General features: G+C 45.6%; 1 protein-coding gene across 2 annotated transcripts; it reads right to left on the bottom strand.

Annotated features, from left to right (window-relative positions):
* Window positions 1-1,855: 1,855 nt before the first annotated feature.
* BIRC7 (baculoviral IAP repeat containing 7) lies at window positions 1,856-16,026 on the bottom strand. Of its 2 annotated transcripts, none has more exons than XM_081196577.1 (8): window positions 15,391-16,026; window positions 8,251-9,012; window positions 6,997-7,096; window positions 5,942-6,020; window positions 5,796-5,841; window positions 5,173-5,244; window positions 3,559-3,767; window positions 1,856-2,294 (listed from the first exon to the last, which is right to left on the bottom strand). In XM_081196577.1, exons 2-7 carry the CDS (start codon window positions 8,852-8,854, stop codon window positions 3,568-3,570), a joined length of 1,101 nt encoding a protein of 366 aa, XP_081052703.1. In that variant the 5' UTR covers window positions 8,855-9,012; window positions 15,391-16,026; the 3' UTR covers window positions 1,856-2,294; window positions 3,559-3,567. The 2 variants fall into 2 exon arrangements, with proteins under 2 accessions (XP_081052703.1, XP_081052704.1); XM_081196578.1 differs by having other exon boundaries at window positions 3,546-3,767; window positions 15,391-15,785.
* Window positions 16,027-16,492: the final 466 nt, after the last annotated feature.

Consider the following 16,492-nt stretch of genomic DNA (forward strand, 5'->3'; position numbering starts at 1 on the left):
CATGCTTGCAGTCCTGTGCCCCACTGTGGAAGCATGGGTTGTAGGGAGTGGAGTGGCGCTGTGCATGTAAACACATGCTATGTACAGCCTGCACAGGCTCCTTCTCACTGAAGCCTGATCCTGCATTATTTAATTCCATGCTTTAGTTTATCCTAAAGCAGTGATTGGCAACTCTTCACCAATACAGGAGAAGTTAAAAGAATGCAGTGGGAATCAGATTATTTATTTATTCCATTTCTGTCCCACCTTTTCCTCTAAGTCCCCCCCCCCCCATTTAATCCCAACAACCACCCTGTGAGGTAGGTTAGCAGCGACTGGCCCAAAGTAATCCCAGTGTGAGATTCATGGCCAAGTGGAAGTTCTTGAACCCTAGTCTCCCAGGTCTTAATCTGACAAGCCATACTCAGTGTGCCTTTCAAAGCAACCCTAAGCCAATTCACTTTCCTCAACAATATACACAACCATCCTTTGAAATTCACACGTCTCCTAATTTTGCAATGCAGTGCCAAGTATTATGTATAAAAGAAAGCCACAGAAAGCTTTCTCCCGATTGAAGCGCAGTGTTTGAGGACCAGGACATTCGCAGGGAAACCCAAATGCTTGTTTACAAAGCTGTTGTACTACCAACCTTACTGCATGCTTGTGAAACATGGACCACTTATCAACGCTATCTCCAACTCCTCAAAAGATTCCATCAGCAGTGTCTCCAAAAAATTTGACACATCACTTGGGAAGACAGGCAAACTAATGCCAGTGTATTGGAAGAAGCAAAGATCACCAGTGTTGAAGCAATGATTCTTCAACATCAGCTTCGTAGGACTGGTCATGTTGTGCGGATGCCTGATTGTCATCTTCCAAAGCTACTACTCTATTCCGAACTTAAAAATGGAAAGTGTAATGCTGGTGGTCAACAAAAGAGGCTTAAAGACTGTCTCAAGGCAAATCTAAAAAAATGTAGTATAAACATCGACAATTGGGAAACACTGGCCTGCAAGCGCTCCAATTGGAGAACAACCTTTACCAAAGGTGTCATGGGCTTTGAAGACACTCGAACTCAGGCGCAAGGGAGAAACATGGTAAGAGGAAGGCACACTTGGCAAATCCACACCGTGATCAACTCCCGCCCGGAAACCAATATCCCTATTGTGGAAGGACGTATGGATCCAGACTTGGCCTCCACAACCACTTACAGACTCATTGTTAAAACCGTGTTTATGGAAGACAATCTTACTCAGCTATGTGTGGATCACCAAAGAAGATGATAAAAAGTGCATACTATGGTTAAGTGTGCACAAAAGATGCATCTTCGTGAAAACAACATATAGAAATGCATTCCTTTAGGGAAAATTGCTATGCAAGCATGTGCATATTTGGAGAAATTTGTATGAAAATGCTGATTAATTTTCCATGAAACTTTGAAAAGTGTATCAGGAATGGATGTGGAAAATATGAAGAACTGAACTTAAGGATGGAAAAATGAGAAAGTGAAATTGACAGACTTGCCCATTCCTAGTAGGGATAGCATAAGGTCAAATGCTAAGCCCAATTTTGGTGATTCCAGCCAATCAGCATTATACCAGTTGCTAGCTGTGTGGCAAGAGCCTGCATTTTATTCAGCTAAAAAGTAGGTTGTAACAATACTAGGAACTAATTTTAAATAGGCAAAGTTAGGTTAATTTGTTTGTAAGTGGAGGGGTGCATTAATTGGGTGGGGGCACAATGAAAGTATAGTTAAATAAACATTATATAATAATAAGTGTTACAGCTTCTGTATAGGAAAAGCCATAGCATCTGAGATATTAAATTTATTGTTCGGTGAAAGTGCCTTGCAAGAATTTGTTACAGAGCAGTCCCCGAGGGTTAAAGGTACCTTTATTCAAACAAAGTATGTTCCAAGGAAAAAATAAGTGGTAAAAAAATAGAAATAAACCACCAAGTTACTAAAGAACCTAGACAAAGCTTTCTGCTCCAAGACATTACATCAGCAAGGGAGGAACCATCTTTCAAATCTGAAGCAATCCCTTAAAAAAAGAGAAAAGTCAATAGTTTCACAGACCAGAAAGTCCTTTGGGATTATTTTGTCCTTGATCTTTTTTTATACTGCTGTAAGGGAATTCCCAACAGCCCCAAACAGCACACATGGAGAAGTCCTGCAAGATCATTTCGGCTGGGAAGGAGGTCCCTCGGGGTGCCAGCACCCATTCCAAAGCTCCTTCAGTTGATGTCCCCTCAGGCTGGGTCATTGTGGGCCAAAACGGGTCCATCAAGCAGCAAGTATCTGGCCTCTGAAGATTCTGAAAGAACAGAGAGAGCTATGTCATCATACAGAGTCAGACCATTGGTCCATCTCGCTCAGTACTGTCTATAGTGATGGGTAGCAGCTCTCCAGGATTTCAGGCAAGAGTCCCTTCCTAGAAATACCAATGTTTGAACCTCGGACCTTCATGCAAAGCAGATGTTGTGCCTTCCTCATGCAAACCATTTCCTTTCAATTCAGGAACGCTTTCTTCCGGCAATCTTTCCCATAGGAATTGCTACTTGCCAATTCCTCTCATGCATGAATGAGTGGCAGTTTGTCTCCCACCTTTCTGTGCACAGTTGCAGTATTCTTCCCAGGATCAGCTACTGGGGAATCACAAGCGGGGAGAGGACTCACTCAGGGTCCTGCTGGCCACTGTGAGAACAGGATGCTGGCCTCATCCAGAAAGCTCTTGTGTTCAGTTGCTATTCTGGCATTCTGAGCAGACTATTCCAATGGATACACAAGGAGTGCTTCAATACAGGAGTACTGCCAACATGAAGCCTCTCCAGCTGACAAATGGCAGACGAGTCTTCAAAACATCTCTCTGCTGGCTGCTGGACACACAAAGGTTTGTGCGAAATGGCTCTGTAGATCTGCATGGCCAGCTGCATCATAAGGAGAAATGACACAACTGGCAATTCTCCCCTTACTGGAGGCCCTGCATACCTCATTATTGGCTGCTGAACCTGCTGCCAGCACCCTTGGCTAACCACCAGGCATACCAATTCTAGAGGGCCAAGAGGTCTGCAGCCCCTTGAATATTTGTTGGAAGTGGGCTAGGCCCCCTCAATATTGAGGGGAGCTGGCTACGTCGCACGCATGACATCACATGCATCACATATTGTGCGTCGCAGTATCAATAGCCGGCTCCTCCAGAACACTCAGCTTCGTCCAGACAATGTGATGTCACACACATGACATCACACACGTGCGCTACATGCCGAGCCCCCTCAGTCTTGGGGGCAACCTGGCACCTCTTCTGACCACTCAGTGAGTGTATCTGTCACCCCCTACACACACACACACACACACACACACACACACACACACACACATTGCCTTGCTTTGAGGAAGGGCGAGGTATTCTGGGCAGGGTGGTTGAGAGCATACCTGAACCTGCCACTATGGTTAGGTATGGCAGACCAAGGGTGTAAAAGTTACTTTGGCTTCTATCGCATGCACCATTAAGTGAAGCAATGGGGCTTGGACAATGTCCTCAGTTCGGCAATATTTCCTGTAGTACCTTTTTTACCCACCTTCCCAGTTCAAGAGAGGAATGCCTTCATACTGTCATGGATGACCCCTCTGCAGATGGGGCAGCGTCTTAGATTAGGAGCGCATTCTGTGCAAACCACTAAGTGGCCACAAGGCACCAACACGATGGACACGTCTTTGTCCATGCACACTTTGCACATGCGCTCCTCCCGCAGCCGGCGCAGCTCCTCTTCCGTGCTCACAGGAGACTCTAGCAAGAGGAAGGAGAAAGGTTCAGGAGCAGCCAAAAGAGCCGTTTTGATTGCTTGGTGCCACACGACAATCTTGCAGTCCAGAGTTTCTATGTTGCGGGGGAAAGGGGTTGGGCTAGAGCCCAGAAAATCTGGGGGAAATCCCTGTTCTTCTTTAAGTTTATACTGATTTATTTGTCAAGGGAAATTAGCAGCTTCAGTCAACATTCTCCCACGGTGAAAATTGGTCATATGAACCCAAACATGGGAATATTTTAAGAGCCAACTAACCCTTGACAAATGGACAAAGCCCCCTACTTAAGCAATATACATTCCACAACACGGCTCTTTTGGATGGTGCTCAGTGCACTGTTTTGTGAGTAGTTCTTATTTTGCTGTGTTGCATATAGCGGAACAAATTACGTGGGTTTTTTTTTTTAAAAAAATAGGAACTATGTTGATACCAAGCTAACACCAACAGACTAGACTTGCTTGGCAACAATCCCCCTAAGAAATATGTCACGTCAAGTTGCATCTACTTTGTAGCCATTAGTACTATAACCTCCTAATTCTATCAGCTGAAATTTTTCATACTCTTGAAGTAATTGGGTCAATAGTATGAGAAACTCTCATACCCCACAGACTATCCCTGCCACAGCTTTCTACCGAGGTCAGATCCACAAAAACCATGTTAAAGCCACAAACCAGCCATCAAAATAAACTCAGATATTCGGAGTTGTATCCATTGTTAGTCATAATCATTGAAATTAATGGGCAGGGCCATCTGGTTTTAGTGGGTCTACTCAGAGTAGATTTTAGTTTCATGCTGGTAATTCCTAACTGTTGTGTCCAAGCCCTTTAGCATCCAAAAACATTCCCCAACAAATGTGTTATGGGACACATGTTTATAGAGCTGCATTCACAACTTCTGTTTTCTGTGCCATCGCTGCATTTCCAGCACTGGGTTCTTAATTTTTGTTCTCACAACATTGCTCCCAAATGCATATGCATCCTGTGCTTTGCTGTGAAATATTGCTATTTGATGCATTGTTTCCTAAACTAGCTTCACACTGATTGAAGTCCTTAAGCCACTCCTAATTCGTCTCCAGCCAAGGTGGGGACACATTTGCAGGAGGTGAAGAAGACATCCTCACCCTGCCAATACTCAAAGAGAAATGAATCAGAAACTACTTAAACTGTACCGATGTGAACAGCTGGGGAAGCACTGTGGAAACCACCAGGGAACATAACAAACCTCTTCATTGTGCTCCAAGATGGTAATGTGAAGACACCTTGGTCTCCAAACGCTTTTGCCAGTCTTTAGATGTGTTACAGAGAAATGAGTTGTTTTGCTTAGCCAAGAAATAGGCTACCTGCTCCTATCCCACCTGGCTGCTCTGCTTCACTCTCTTCCACCAACCTTACCTGGTTCATTTGGACGTCCTGTTTCTGCCTCTCTCCTCACTCTCTGAGAATCTGCTTGCCTCTGAGCAGGCTCTGTGCATAAAACACACAGAGAATATGACGTGTATTGGGAGTCCGCATTCACAAGGTCGGTTTCCCTACTCCAAATATATTTAGAAGCCCAAAATAGATTTTAAGAAGTTCAAGTGTTTACATGAGAACCTATAGCATCTTAACACATGTGTGAAGGAGTTATTTTGTACCAAGATGGGCTTTTGGCATGAGCCTTGCAATAGTTGAAAAAAAGGGCAGAACGATATTGGGTGCCTGGATATAGAAAAGGTGGGAGAGAAGCCTTGGGCTTCACTGCGGCACTGCTGTGGGGAGCAAGCCCCTTTTGAGATGACCCTGCTGTAAGATCTGGACTCCATCCAAATTCAGGTGTAAATATGTGAATAAATCATATTTCTTAAAGCTAAGGAAGCCTCCACTGTGTCTATGATTATCAAAGGAACACAGACCCTGGAGTGAGCACTTGGAACCCCTCCTGGATGCTTGCCACAGCTTGGCAGAGATTGGAGGTGGCATCCAACCTTTGGAACAATAGCAACAGAGCAAGAGCTCAAAATTACAGAAGTACTTACCTTGGGAGCTGGTGGGATGTTGTTCAGGCCAATGTAAGTTGTCCTCCTAGAAACAAATGATATGCATCATTTTGGAATATCTGCATTCATGTGCACACTTGCACACACAAACAGACACATGCACATGCACAAGCACACACACTCACCGGGAGTATAGGATTGATATGTGCTTCTTGAACACTGTTGATGAAGTCACTCCCTCTGGACTGCTGCAAGAATTTGCACCTATAGATGTGGGATGGGAGAAGAGAAGATGAAACAGTCCCAATACTGTGACGGCCATGTAGAAAGAATCTAAAATCTAAACTCTCATAAGGAATAGCAGTGATACTCGAAGCATCACAGATAGCGTTTACTTTTATTGCAAGTCATCAGTTATTGCCATCAGTCATAGCACATCACCAAAGTGGATTTCACTCGTGCTCAGACTGTGACATTTTGGCCTTCTGTACTCCCTTTGAACTGTTGAATCAGACTGTATAACAAAATGCTTTGGGAATTCTCACTATTTTCCAGAAGTCGCTTGCCACACAGGAGGAGGGGAGGGTGTGTGAGGATCAAAGAAAAAAAGCCCCAGCCATAATAATAATATTACTATAATGATAATAATAATAGTAGTAGTGTTGATCAGAAAGGGGAAAAAATACCTGTGTTTGCAGCTGCGAATATGTGAAATGGTTTAGGAACTTGTTGCTACACTTCTACATAAAAAAGACAGCCAGCAGTGACCTCTTGCACAGAATGCAAAAAGGATGCAGAATAGCAAGCTGGTGAGTATTCAGTGCGGAACTGCAATGCGCATCCATTCAGTCCAGTGTGTTCACTAGATAGTCAGGGGGTCTGTGCCTTTCTAGCAGAAATCATGTGCAATTAAGCTAGGTCTCTCTGCTTTCAAAGCAGGAAAAGAACGCTAGCATCTGAACGCTTAGGCAAACAATTGGAAAACCCTATCCTTGTAAACACTGAATATCTACTTCTGGGCACAGGATTCCTGAACATGCAAGGTTATTGTTTAACAAGAGTTTCCAAGTTGAATCTGGGAAAGTTGGCATCACCAGTTAGGTGGGTCAACTTGCTATTGTCCTGTGGGACGTTACTAGCTATACGCAGGGGGTTTGTGAATCCACATATCAATTGTTCTCTGTTCCTGAAAGAGGGGTGTGTGTTTGTAAGTGTGTGAGGGACAATAGGGATGTGTTACCTTGGAAACCAAACAGCATGCTCCATCCATGGGTCATCTCCACGCTCCCAGTTCCTCAAAGCACCATCACAGTAGAAACACCGCACAAAATCCCCCTGGCCTGAAAACAGCCATGGCAAGAGGTCTCATGTTAATCACTTAAAAGCTGAAACCACTGCAGAGGCCCACCAACCTTTTCGGGCCAGGGGACACATTTAAAATTTTGAGAAAGTGACATGGGCACTGGCTGCAAAAGGATTGTCTTCCAAAGTGCAAGAGGTTAACCCAATGCAAACAGAAGTGAAGCAAGAAGATTGGTCTCTCTTGTATTGTGGCTTTCCAAGGAGATATTTATGGAAGCTTTTTGTGGGCACCATAGGGGATATTGCTGGGCAAACTGGCACTTGTGGGCACCACATTGGCAACCACCACAGAGAATGTGCATACTTCATATTAGCTGCACACTGACACTCCATGACGATGCCGATACCTTACAGCAGGGCAAGGGAACCTTTCTAGCCCCATGGGCCAGATCCTTCTCAAGATCAGCCTTGTTGGCCAAATTTGGCAAGTGGATGGAGTTGACCAACAGTCCATCACATGATGTCACAATGACAACATTTGCAGAGTGCTTTGAAGTCACAAGTGCTGCTAAATGGGAGGTTTGCCCCTCGCCCATTTTTGCAGGGGATAAAATGGGGGAGGGAGAATCCAAACTGGCAGCGCTCCCTCGTTGGGACTGGAGACAGGGACAGGAAAGAGGAATAGCCGCTCTGCAGAGATGTTCCTCCACCCAACCCAACCAAGAGCCCCACAGCACCAAAAGCCCCCACATACTCCAGACAGAGATACACATCCCACCTTCAATGAGGAGCATGGGGTTTCAATCCTGCAGGTGCTGTTTTTGCATTTGGGAAAAGCTCTTGTGAAGCACCACCCCATAGTATCAAAAACTGCACCCATCTCAAACCAGAGCAGCACTTTCACAAAGGAATTTCAGGCTGCCACCACTCTTGTTTGAGCCTCCCAAAACTTCTGAAAGTTAAACGCTTTTTCAGCTCTGGTTTTATTTATTCATTTTTCATATAACTTTTTTTAACATTTGGTATCTTTTGTTTGCAAACTGCTTAGGGGGGAATGGCTTCATTCTAGCAAGCTGTATATAAATTTCATTACGCCAATAATAATAATAATAATAATAATAATAATAATAATAATAATAATAATATAAAACAGCATAACCCTTCCCCCCCCAGCTCTTTTGAGCTTACATACCTGTGTAGAAAAATCCTGCTCTGGCGAGCGACTCTGGAGTCACCCGAGCAGAAGCTGGCCAATTTTCAAAAGTCACCAGGCGATCTCCTTCCATCTCCATATCTGGGTATTCTGGTTGAAAGTCTACAGTAGCCTCTTCCATGCTTAAGTTTTGCAACATGCCAAGGAACTGTCCATCCACAGCATCCTGGAGGCCCTCAGTCTGAGGCATTTCTTGGTTTCCTACATCCTTCCCCTGGATGAAAGAGCAGCTTGGGAAGAACTTCTTGTGCTCTGCCATGGGGTCATCCTCAGCAACCCAGTCAAACAACACCCCACCGCAGCAAAAACATTTCACTCTGTCCTCAGGCCCAACGAAAAAGAAGCCAGCAGCGGCCAGGTCAGCTGGGGAAGTAGGAAAGCTCTCCGGCCAATGCTGGAAAGTCTGTAGGCGCGTCTCCTCAAATTGCATGCTGGACCGGGACAGCCAGGAACGTCTGTTCCTAGATGCTCTTGCAGATGAGCTGTCTTCCATGTCCCTCTTCATTGAAACGATATTAGCCATTATATTATCGACAAGCTGGTTGATTTCAATGGCAGTCTGCCTCCAATAAGTAGCCTGCATCCCTTAGCTCTCTCTGGCTCAGCCTCCTGCCAATTCTGGAAAGCTCTTGAACTCAGAAAAGCCACACAGGCTTCCAAACAGCAGGCAGGCACAAGGTTCCGGTTTTTCTACAGCCTGCTGATTTGGTAGTTGCTGCAGTACAATCGCTGCCCTTCCACCTGGACAAAGAACAAAAAGTTTTACAGGAAGACAAGGGGGGTGGGGAGACATTTGTGTGTTTTGGTGAAAAAGAGGGACAGAAGAATTCAGCAGTGGCTTAAAATGGAGGCAACAAATTTGTGCAATAACTCTTTTTTTTAAGACTGAATGCATCCATTAATTCTGGGCATTGTAACAGCAGGACAAAAAAGAGGAGTCAGTGACTTATTTAATGACTAAACAAATTTTAACATTTTGTTCTATTTGCAGAGACAAGAAATGCAAAAGATCAATTTTAAATATCAAAGCCTCCAACTCACTGGTCCCATTTACAAAAACCTCTCTGTTACAAGTTACATTTGTCACAGCCAAATTGTCATCTACAGTGCCATTTCCCCTTAAGTATAGCTGATAATTAGGTGGGATGCGTTAATGGACTTGCTCCAGCCAACATCACACAGGGAAGCTAGAGATGCTTGGGGAGAAAGGCAATCGACTTATAATCTCTTGCACGCAATTGTCAAGGAAGTCAACTCTGTTTGGGGGGGCAGGATGAGATCACCCAATCTGCAGTTCCGAGATTAGTTTGTTCCCACACCCACCCAAAACAGAGGTTCAAGTCAATGATGAAAGTGTTAAGAGGGCTTTCCGCCATCAAATACTAATGATTTGTACAAGTACAATGAGCCAATTAAACCAGAATAAATGTGAATACAAGACAAAACGATAATTCTGAAAGCTCACGTGCTTTTTCTTTTTTTAAAGGGCAGGGGGAGATAATCTGTGACCTTTCAGATATTGCTGGACCACAGCCCCCATCACCCTTGAACATTAACCAGGCTGTCTGAGGCTGATGTGAGTTGTGGCAACATCTGGAGGGCTAGAGGTTATCCCCCCCAGCTCAAAGGTCTAAGTGTACAGTGCAGCAGGTCCTTAAATGAGGCATCTCCCTAATTTCCCATGCCTATACAGGAATGCATTTAGTGCAGTGCATAGTAGTTATAGTGCCGTATCAGACTATGCAGCTTAGCAGCTCAGAGCTCACTCTCTTCACAGTCATGCAGCCACCAGTGGCGTAGCGTGGGGGGTGCAGGGGGGCCAGCCGCAACATCTGGGGGGGCACCCGCACTCACAGCTCTCTAGTGGAAGAGACTCGAGTGCTAAAATCCATGGGGTAGGGGGCGCAAATTACTTGCCTTGCCCCGGGTGCTGACAACCCACGCTACGCCACTGGCAACCACACAAATCTATAGTTGCAGGTTTTGTAGACTTTTTATTTATTAGTTATATCCCACATTCTTCAAGGCAGAATACATGGTTCCCCTGCTGCCTCAATTAATCTCCACAACAATCCTGTGAGGCAAGTTAGGCTGGGAGGCAGCAACTGGTCCAGGTCACCCAGTGAGTTTCATGACCAAGTGGGAATTTGAAGCCTGGTCTCCCAGGTCCTAGTGAGACACACTAATCATTGCACCCTACATCTTAAGGGTTCATTGTTGTTTGCAGGTATAGCAATCCTGTTTTATAGACTGTAGAGGATAGGAACAAGATTTTAAGAATAATTGCATGACCATTCAATCAACAAGGCAAACTCCTGCCTTGTAGGGTTTAGTGTTACATAGGTTTTCATTACCCATTTTGTTTCTGTATATGTGATAAGTAACTGAGTTATGATTCCTTTTGCTTTCTAATTCACTTCCTTTTTTTTTTTAAGGGAGGGGATTACAACAAGTAGCCGAGCTTCCCAATGAACATAAGGCAGTGTTTACCAATTAGATAATTACTGAGTACCCCCTATTTTTAAAAAAGCCAAGCCACTTTTGAAAGTTTTGATAATTCTATGGTAGTTACCTCTAACAAAGCATTTTTTTAAACAAAATGTGGGGCAGCACTAAAACAGACCAAAAATTTAAGATAGTACCATGCAAAAATGACCAAAAAAAAGTTGGGGGGAGGCAAAGAATGGGGACATGGACCCCCTGGGTGTGTTCTGCAGACCCCTAAATGGGAACCACTATGATAGGGGATTATTTGAGGGTTAGCACCCTGTGTAATATAATAATAAATTTTATTTATATCCCGCCCTCCCCAGCCGAAGCCGGGCTCGTAAAATGAGAGAAGCCAGACCAGCACAGCACAGCACATCTTCAAGCTCAGTTGCTACCTGAAGATTGCCAGCCATTTCTACCCCTCCTTTTCCCGTTAACATGGTAAAATGTATCATGGCGTATACTCAGATAGGCAAAACATATCTACACAATAAATAAGCTCTGTAGAGCTCAAGCAAATAAACCAAACCTCAGGACCAAGTTAATATCCACTACTATACTTAAAGCCTCTAAATATTCAACAGCATTATTACAACTAGACCTCAATACATTTTGTTCTGTATGCATGCAGAGTACTTACTTAACCAGAACAAACTGGAAGATCACTCAACCACAAAGCAGAGAACAAGTGTCTAACACTGGCTTCTGGGGCCCCTTTACCTTCCAATCTCCACCCAAGCAATTAACCAGTTTGTGCTTCGAATCAAACATTTAAAGCTGCAAGCAGTTTGTAACCTGACCGAAGCAAAAAACCTGATAAGCCAGTGCGGTGCACAGACAGACACTGGAGTGTAGAAATTACCATCCCGTGGAGACGTGGGTCCAGCTCTTCACTCGAGCAAGAAGCTCAGTGAAGTAGCTTTGGACACAAAAAGGGGAGTGGGAGGCAGAAGGATGAGTGTCATGCTCCGAGCCCCTTGGAGGGAGGGCAGAACAGAAATGTGATAAATAAGATGCTCATTCCCATTGCTTGCCAGTTCAGAGCTCGATCTCTCATTTGTGTTGGCCTTATTCTGAATAAGTTTAGTAGCAGTGCCATCCAGATGCCCAAACTTCGAACCTCTGTTGGAGGAGACCAGTCGGAGGGCAGATATTTGGATGTAGCAAGAAGTGTGCTCAAGTTGGTTAGAGAATGGGGTGATAATGCCAGGGTTGTAAATTCGATCCCTGTATGGGACAGCTGCATGTTCCTGCATTGCAGGGGGTTGGATGAAATGATCCTCAGGGTCCCTTCCAACTCTACAATTCTACGAATGCCCTCCTCGCCCCTCATCAGGGGGGCTCCTTTAACAATTAAAGAACAAATGGGTGTGGTGATTTATTTATTTAAAAAAAAAATCCGTTACTCTCACACAAGGTTTTTGTGTACCAGCCACACTATGTGCATTCACTATTAGACTTGTTAAATGACCAGGTTTTAAAAATGTGCTCCAAAAGCAAGCAATACTCATATGATCAGGATTGCCTTTAAAAGACCCCTATTTTTTTTATTTTTTTTTAAACCCATATGGATTCACTGGTTTAAGGTGATAACAAGTACCTATTAAACTCTGTATTGGTTGGGATCCAGGTAATTAAAGGAAGGCCTCCTCCCACATCAACCTCCCTAGACATCTATAAAATCAGTTTCAGGCTTCGGGGGCTTGGCTTCCTCCCCCCCCCCCCCGGTAGTAGATAAGCAGTACAAAGAGAAAGCAGTCTTTTACCAGTAACAGAAATGTTTAATGAATGCAGCAAAAGCACAAGCGGCCATTCTCGGAGTGCAGATGCTCCCAATTAAGATTCTGCCCACTTCCCTCTAGTCACGTCCGTCCTCTCATCTCCTAGCCACCTGTTCTCTCAACAACTGAGCCTTTTGCGAAGCCACCTTAACTAATCTCCTAGCCGTGGGACTGAGAGGCTGCACATCTTCCAGTGAGAGAGAATCGGCTAGCTCACTCTCTTCCCGTTGTTCTTCTTCTTGCTGTTCACCTCCCAGTTCTGCCCAACTATCATCTTCCGAACTGTGCCCCTCAGCAAACCATTGTTCCAAATCAGCACTACTCCCCTGCTCCTGTGGAGTTTCAGGATCATGGCCATGAGCAGGGGGAGAGGTAGGCTCCCACCATTCCTCATAAAGTTGTACTCCTCAGCCTGGTCTCTGACAATCAGAAGGTTTGGGCAGAGTGATTTAGAAGCTCGTGCATGGACTGATCGGCCACAGGGCTATGCAATCTAAGGCTACCAGGGGGAATCACTTCACCATTCCTTGAGGGCTTCCAAGTGGCAGATAGAAGTGCATGCCTGGTATGCATATATTGCTTGGTGCTTAGGAATGAAATCATCTTCTTCTCACTCACGTTGTGTATTGTTTCTGAATCTTTTTTAAAACAACCACTTTGCATTTGGCAAGACACTCCACAAATTGTTGCCCAAAATGGAATGCGGTCCTCAGGTTGGGAAAAAAAAAATCCCAAAACATCCCTCACCTGTCTTTCCCCAAATAGATTTATCCTTTAGGTGGCAGGCAGTCTTGTAGGTATTTTTCAGCCCCATCTTCCAGTTATGACATTTATTGGCTTTTTTATGTTGCTGTTTTTATTTGCTATGTTATAAACCTGCCCTGGGACCTTTTGGATAAACAGCAGTATATAAAATTGAAACAAACAAGCCTAGTTAAGACTGCGGGGAAATAGAAGGCCATGCAGTGCTTTTGTGCAAAGGTTTCCTCTGGATTCTCCAAACTTTGGCACTCTCGTCTGTCCCCTAGTGTAGATAGGAGCTCTGAACTCCCTGCTTGTGCTTTGAACCATTAGGAGCTCTGCAAAACCTTCACTGAAGCTTTGTGTATGTCACACGTTGACAAGAAAGCCCAGGGTAGGATGCAATGGAATCACCAAGGGGAGGAAAGCTCCCTGAAACTCAGGGAAGTGTAACAAAGCCTGTTGTGAACTGACTGGTGGTGGGTGAAGCGAAGGGCCGTCTGTGGCCTCAGCCCAAACATATCATCCTGTCTTATTGCAACTCACGTATACAAAGTACTCTTCATTTAGTTGCATTTGACAGGCTTTCGAAAGTGGGCTTTTTGGAGGTTGATGAGGTTTCTGTGTTACATCCATTGAGCCCTTTGTGGCAGGAGTCAGCTTGCTTCTACTGTGTGTCTCAGAAGAATCAGTTCTTTTCTATTCATTCAACAACAACAAATAATAATAATAATAATAATCCTTTGCTACCAACATTGGGTCTGTAAAGAACCCCTATAGTAAAGAATTTGTTGAAGGTTTGATGCATCACCCTTCTATTCCCATGGAGACCTTTATTCAGAAGCAAGTCCCATTAAGTTAAATGGAATTCACTCCCAGGTGTGTATAATTGCAATTAATTTGTTGTGATACAGAAGAACCAGATGTTTGGTGCTATGTCTTTAATTTCCCAGTTAGTGCCAGGAATTGGTTCTTAGGCTTTCTTCAGAGGTCTCCTTAAGCAGGAGAGCTTGCAGCCTTCCAGATGCTCTGGGGCTCCAACTCACATCAGCCCTGAACAGAAGGGCCCAATGGTCAGGGATGATGGGAGTTGTAATCCAGCAACACCTTAAAGCAGTGGTTCTCAAACATTTTTCTCTAGGAATAAAAATCTGATAGCACCACAACCATTTTTTAAAATGGATTACAAATACATTGGGGGGGGGGAGACACAACAACTCCTAGCAATGCTTGACATGAGTCTAATGCACCACTGGGCCTAATGCAGACCTTCATTTTCAGCACCTTGACACCAAAGAAAGTATTTGCTGGCAAATGTGCCATCGGATCTAATGCACCCCTTCATTTCCGCAATGTGATGTGGCCAAGAAAGGGTGAGCGTGAGATTCGAGTAAATGCGGTATTTTGTAGTATGATCGTGGAACACCCAGAAAATGTAAAGCAACACAGCTGCACAAGAACATGCATTGTTCCCAAATATATAATTACAAATGAGCCTTTTACATAGGTACCTTACTTATGTATAGAAACATTCAACAGGAGGGGTGAACTTGCAGCATCAAGTTCAACTTGCAGCATCATTTTAAAAGTAAAAATGTGTGTGTGTGTGTGTGTGTGTTTGTAGAGCAGGGCTGGATTTAGGTTTGATGAGGCCTTAAGCTACTGAAGGTAATGCCCAGCTGTGTCAACAACAAACTGTTGGCTGTTCTTCTGTGTTGAATATATGCTATATGGTAATTTATGGACCTAATAGGTATCCAAAGCCATTTGCACATAACAAATAGGAGCCTACACAACACAAAACACTGTTGCTGTATGTAGGTTTTATTTTTTATTTGTTTTTTAGCTTGTATTTTGGAAATGTACATCCAGGTTTTTTTCCCTTTAATTTTTTGGGGGGGCCACCAAGAGAGTGGGGCCCTATACAGTGAAATGTTTAAATGCTTTTCTGAGTGCCCTGGAATCTCCCCGCCCCACTTGCCATCCTCTCCTCCTGCCAGACCCTTGGAGAACCATCTCCAGTCCCACCAACGAGGGACCAGTCGACGTGCATTTACTTCTGCCATTTTGGGTGCGCCAAAACCCCGCTCCCTGCCAGGGAACGTACCCAGAAGTCGGTGGCTGCGTCATGGCTCCCGTTCCTTAAATATCGCCGCCTGCCGTGTCTCGCCCGCCTTTCTTCCCTTCGCGGTGACGTGTGAAGAGCCCCTCATTACACGTGAAGCGGGGCGAGGGGGACCGTGAGGCTGCCGCTTCCTCCCCCCCCCCCGCCAGAAACTCAACAGGCGATACTTCTCGCGCCAACGGCCACCGCCCGAGCAGCACCTGTTGGATTTCTGCCTGCGGGGAGAAACCGCCCGAGCCACGCCATGGGGCAGCAGCGGCATACGAAGACTTAAGGGGTCGGCAACCCCCTGCCCACTGTGTGTCAAAGGAACAACCAGCCATGCCCGCGGGCAGCCCGTTCCCGGCCGCCCTCATGAGGTAAATCAACAACCGGCCATCCCGCCTCTCCTCAGCGTTTTCCCTCGTTCCTATTGGCTCCTCGATTACAATAAGGCCCGCCTCCTGTCAATCACCCCCCCCCCTGCAATCGGACGACGGCGGGTTGGGCGGGATCTAAAAAAAAAAAACGGGGCCCGGGTGAAAAATGGGCGGAGCCTGATCCGCGGAACGGCCGCCGCCACGGTCGGAGCGCATGCGCGGCAGATGATACGTTTGCTCATTTCCCCCTCCTCCCCTTCCCTCTCGGGTTAGCGTGAGAGGCTGGGGGCGGTTCTTTTTTTTTCTTCTCGTCCCCTCCCGGCATGCCCCGCGCGGCAGTGGCGCTGACGTCACCGCCGCCCGGTCCCCGCCGCCATTGGAGTTGGAAGGCTCCTCCGGCAGGCAAATATATATATATATATAATAAATATATAGATACATATCTATATATCTCTCCGGAACCGCTGCCTCTTTCTCTGAGGAAGCCGCGGTCCAATTGGGGAAGAGGGGATAAGGAAAGAGCGGCCGGAGAAAGGCTTCTCCCGTCTCCCTGAGGCCCAGAGGGAGGCGAGCGGAGGCAACGGCAACAGCGGCTCCCTCAGCCCTGCGCGAGGAGGAGGAGGAGGCGGCCCGCGATGTGAGGGGAGCGGGGAGGAGGAACGGGCGCGCGCACGACCGGGCCGGCGAGGGCGCGCACGCACGAGGGCGGGGGGGCGGCGGCAGCC

Source organism: Podarcis bocagei (genome assembly GCF_964188305.1).
Source record: "Podarcis bocagei genome assembly, chromosome: 5".
Classification (NCBI taxonomy): domain Eukaryota; kingdom Metazoa; phylum Chordata; class Lepidosauria; order Squamata; family Lacertidae; genus Podarcis; species Podarcis bocagei.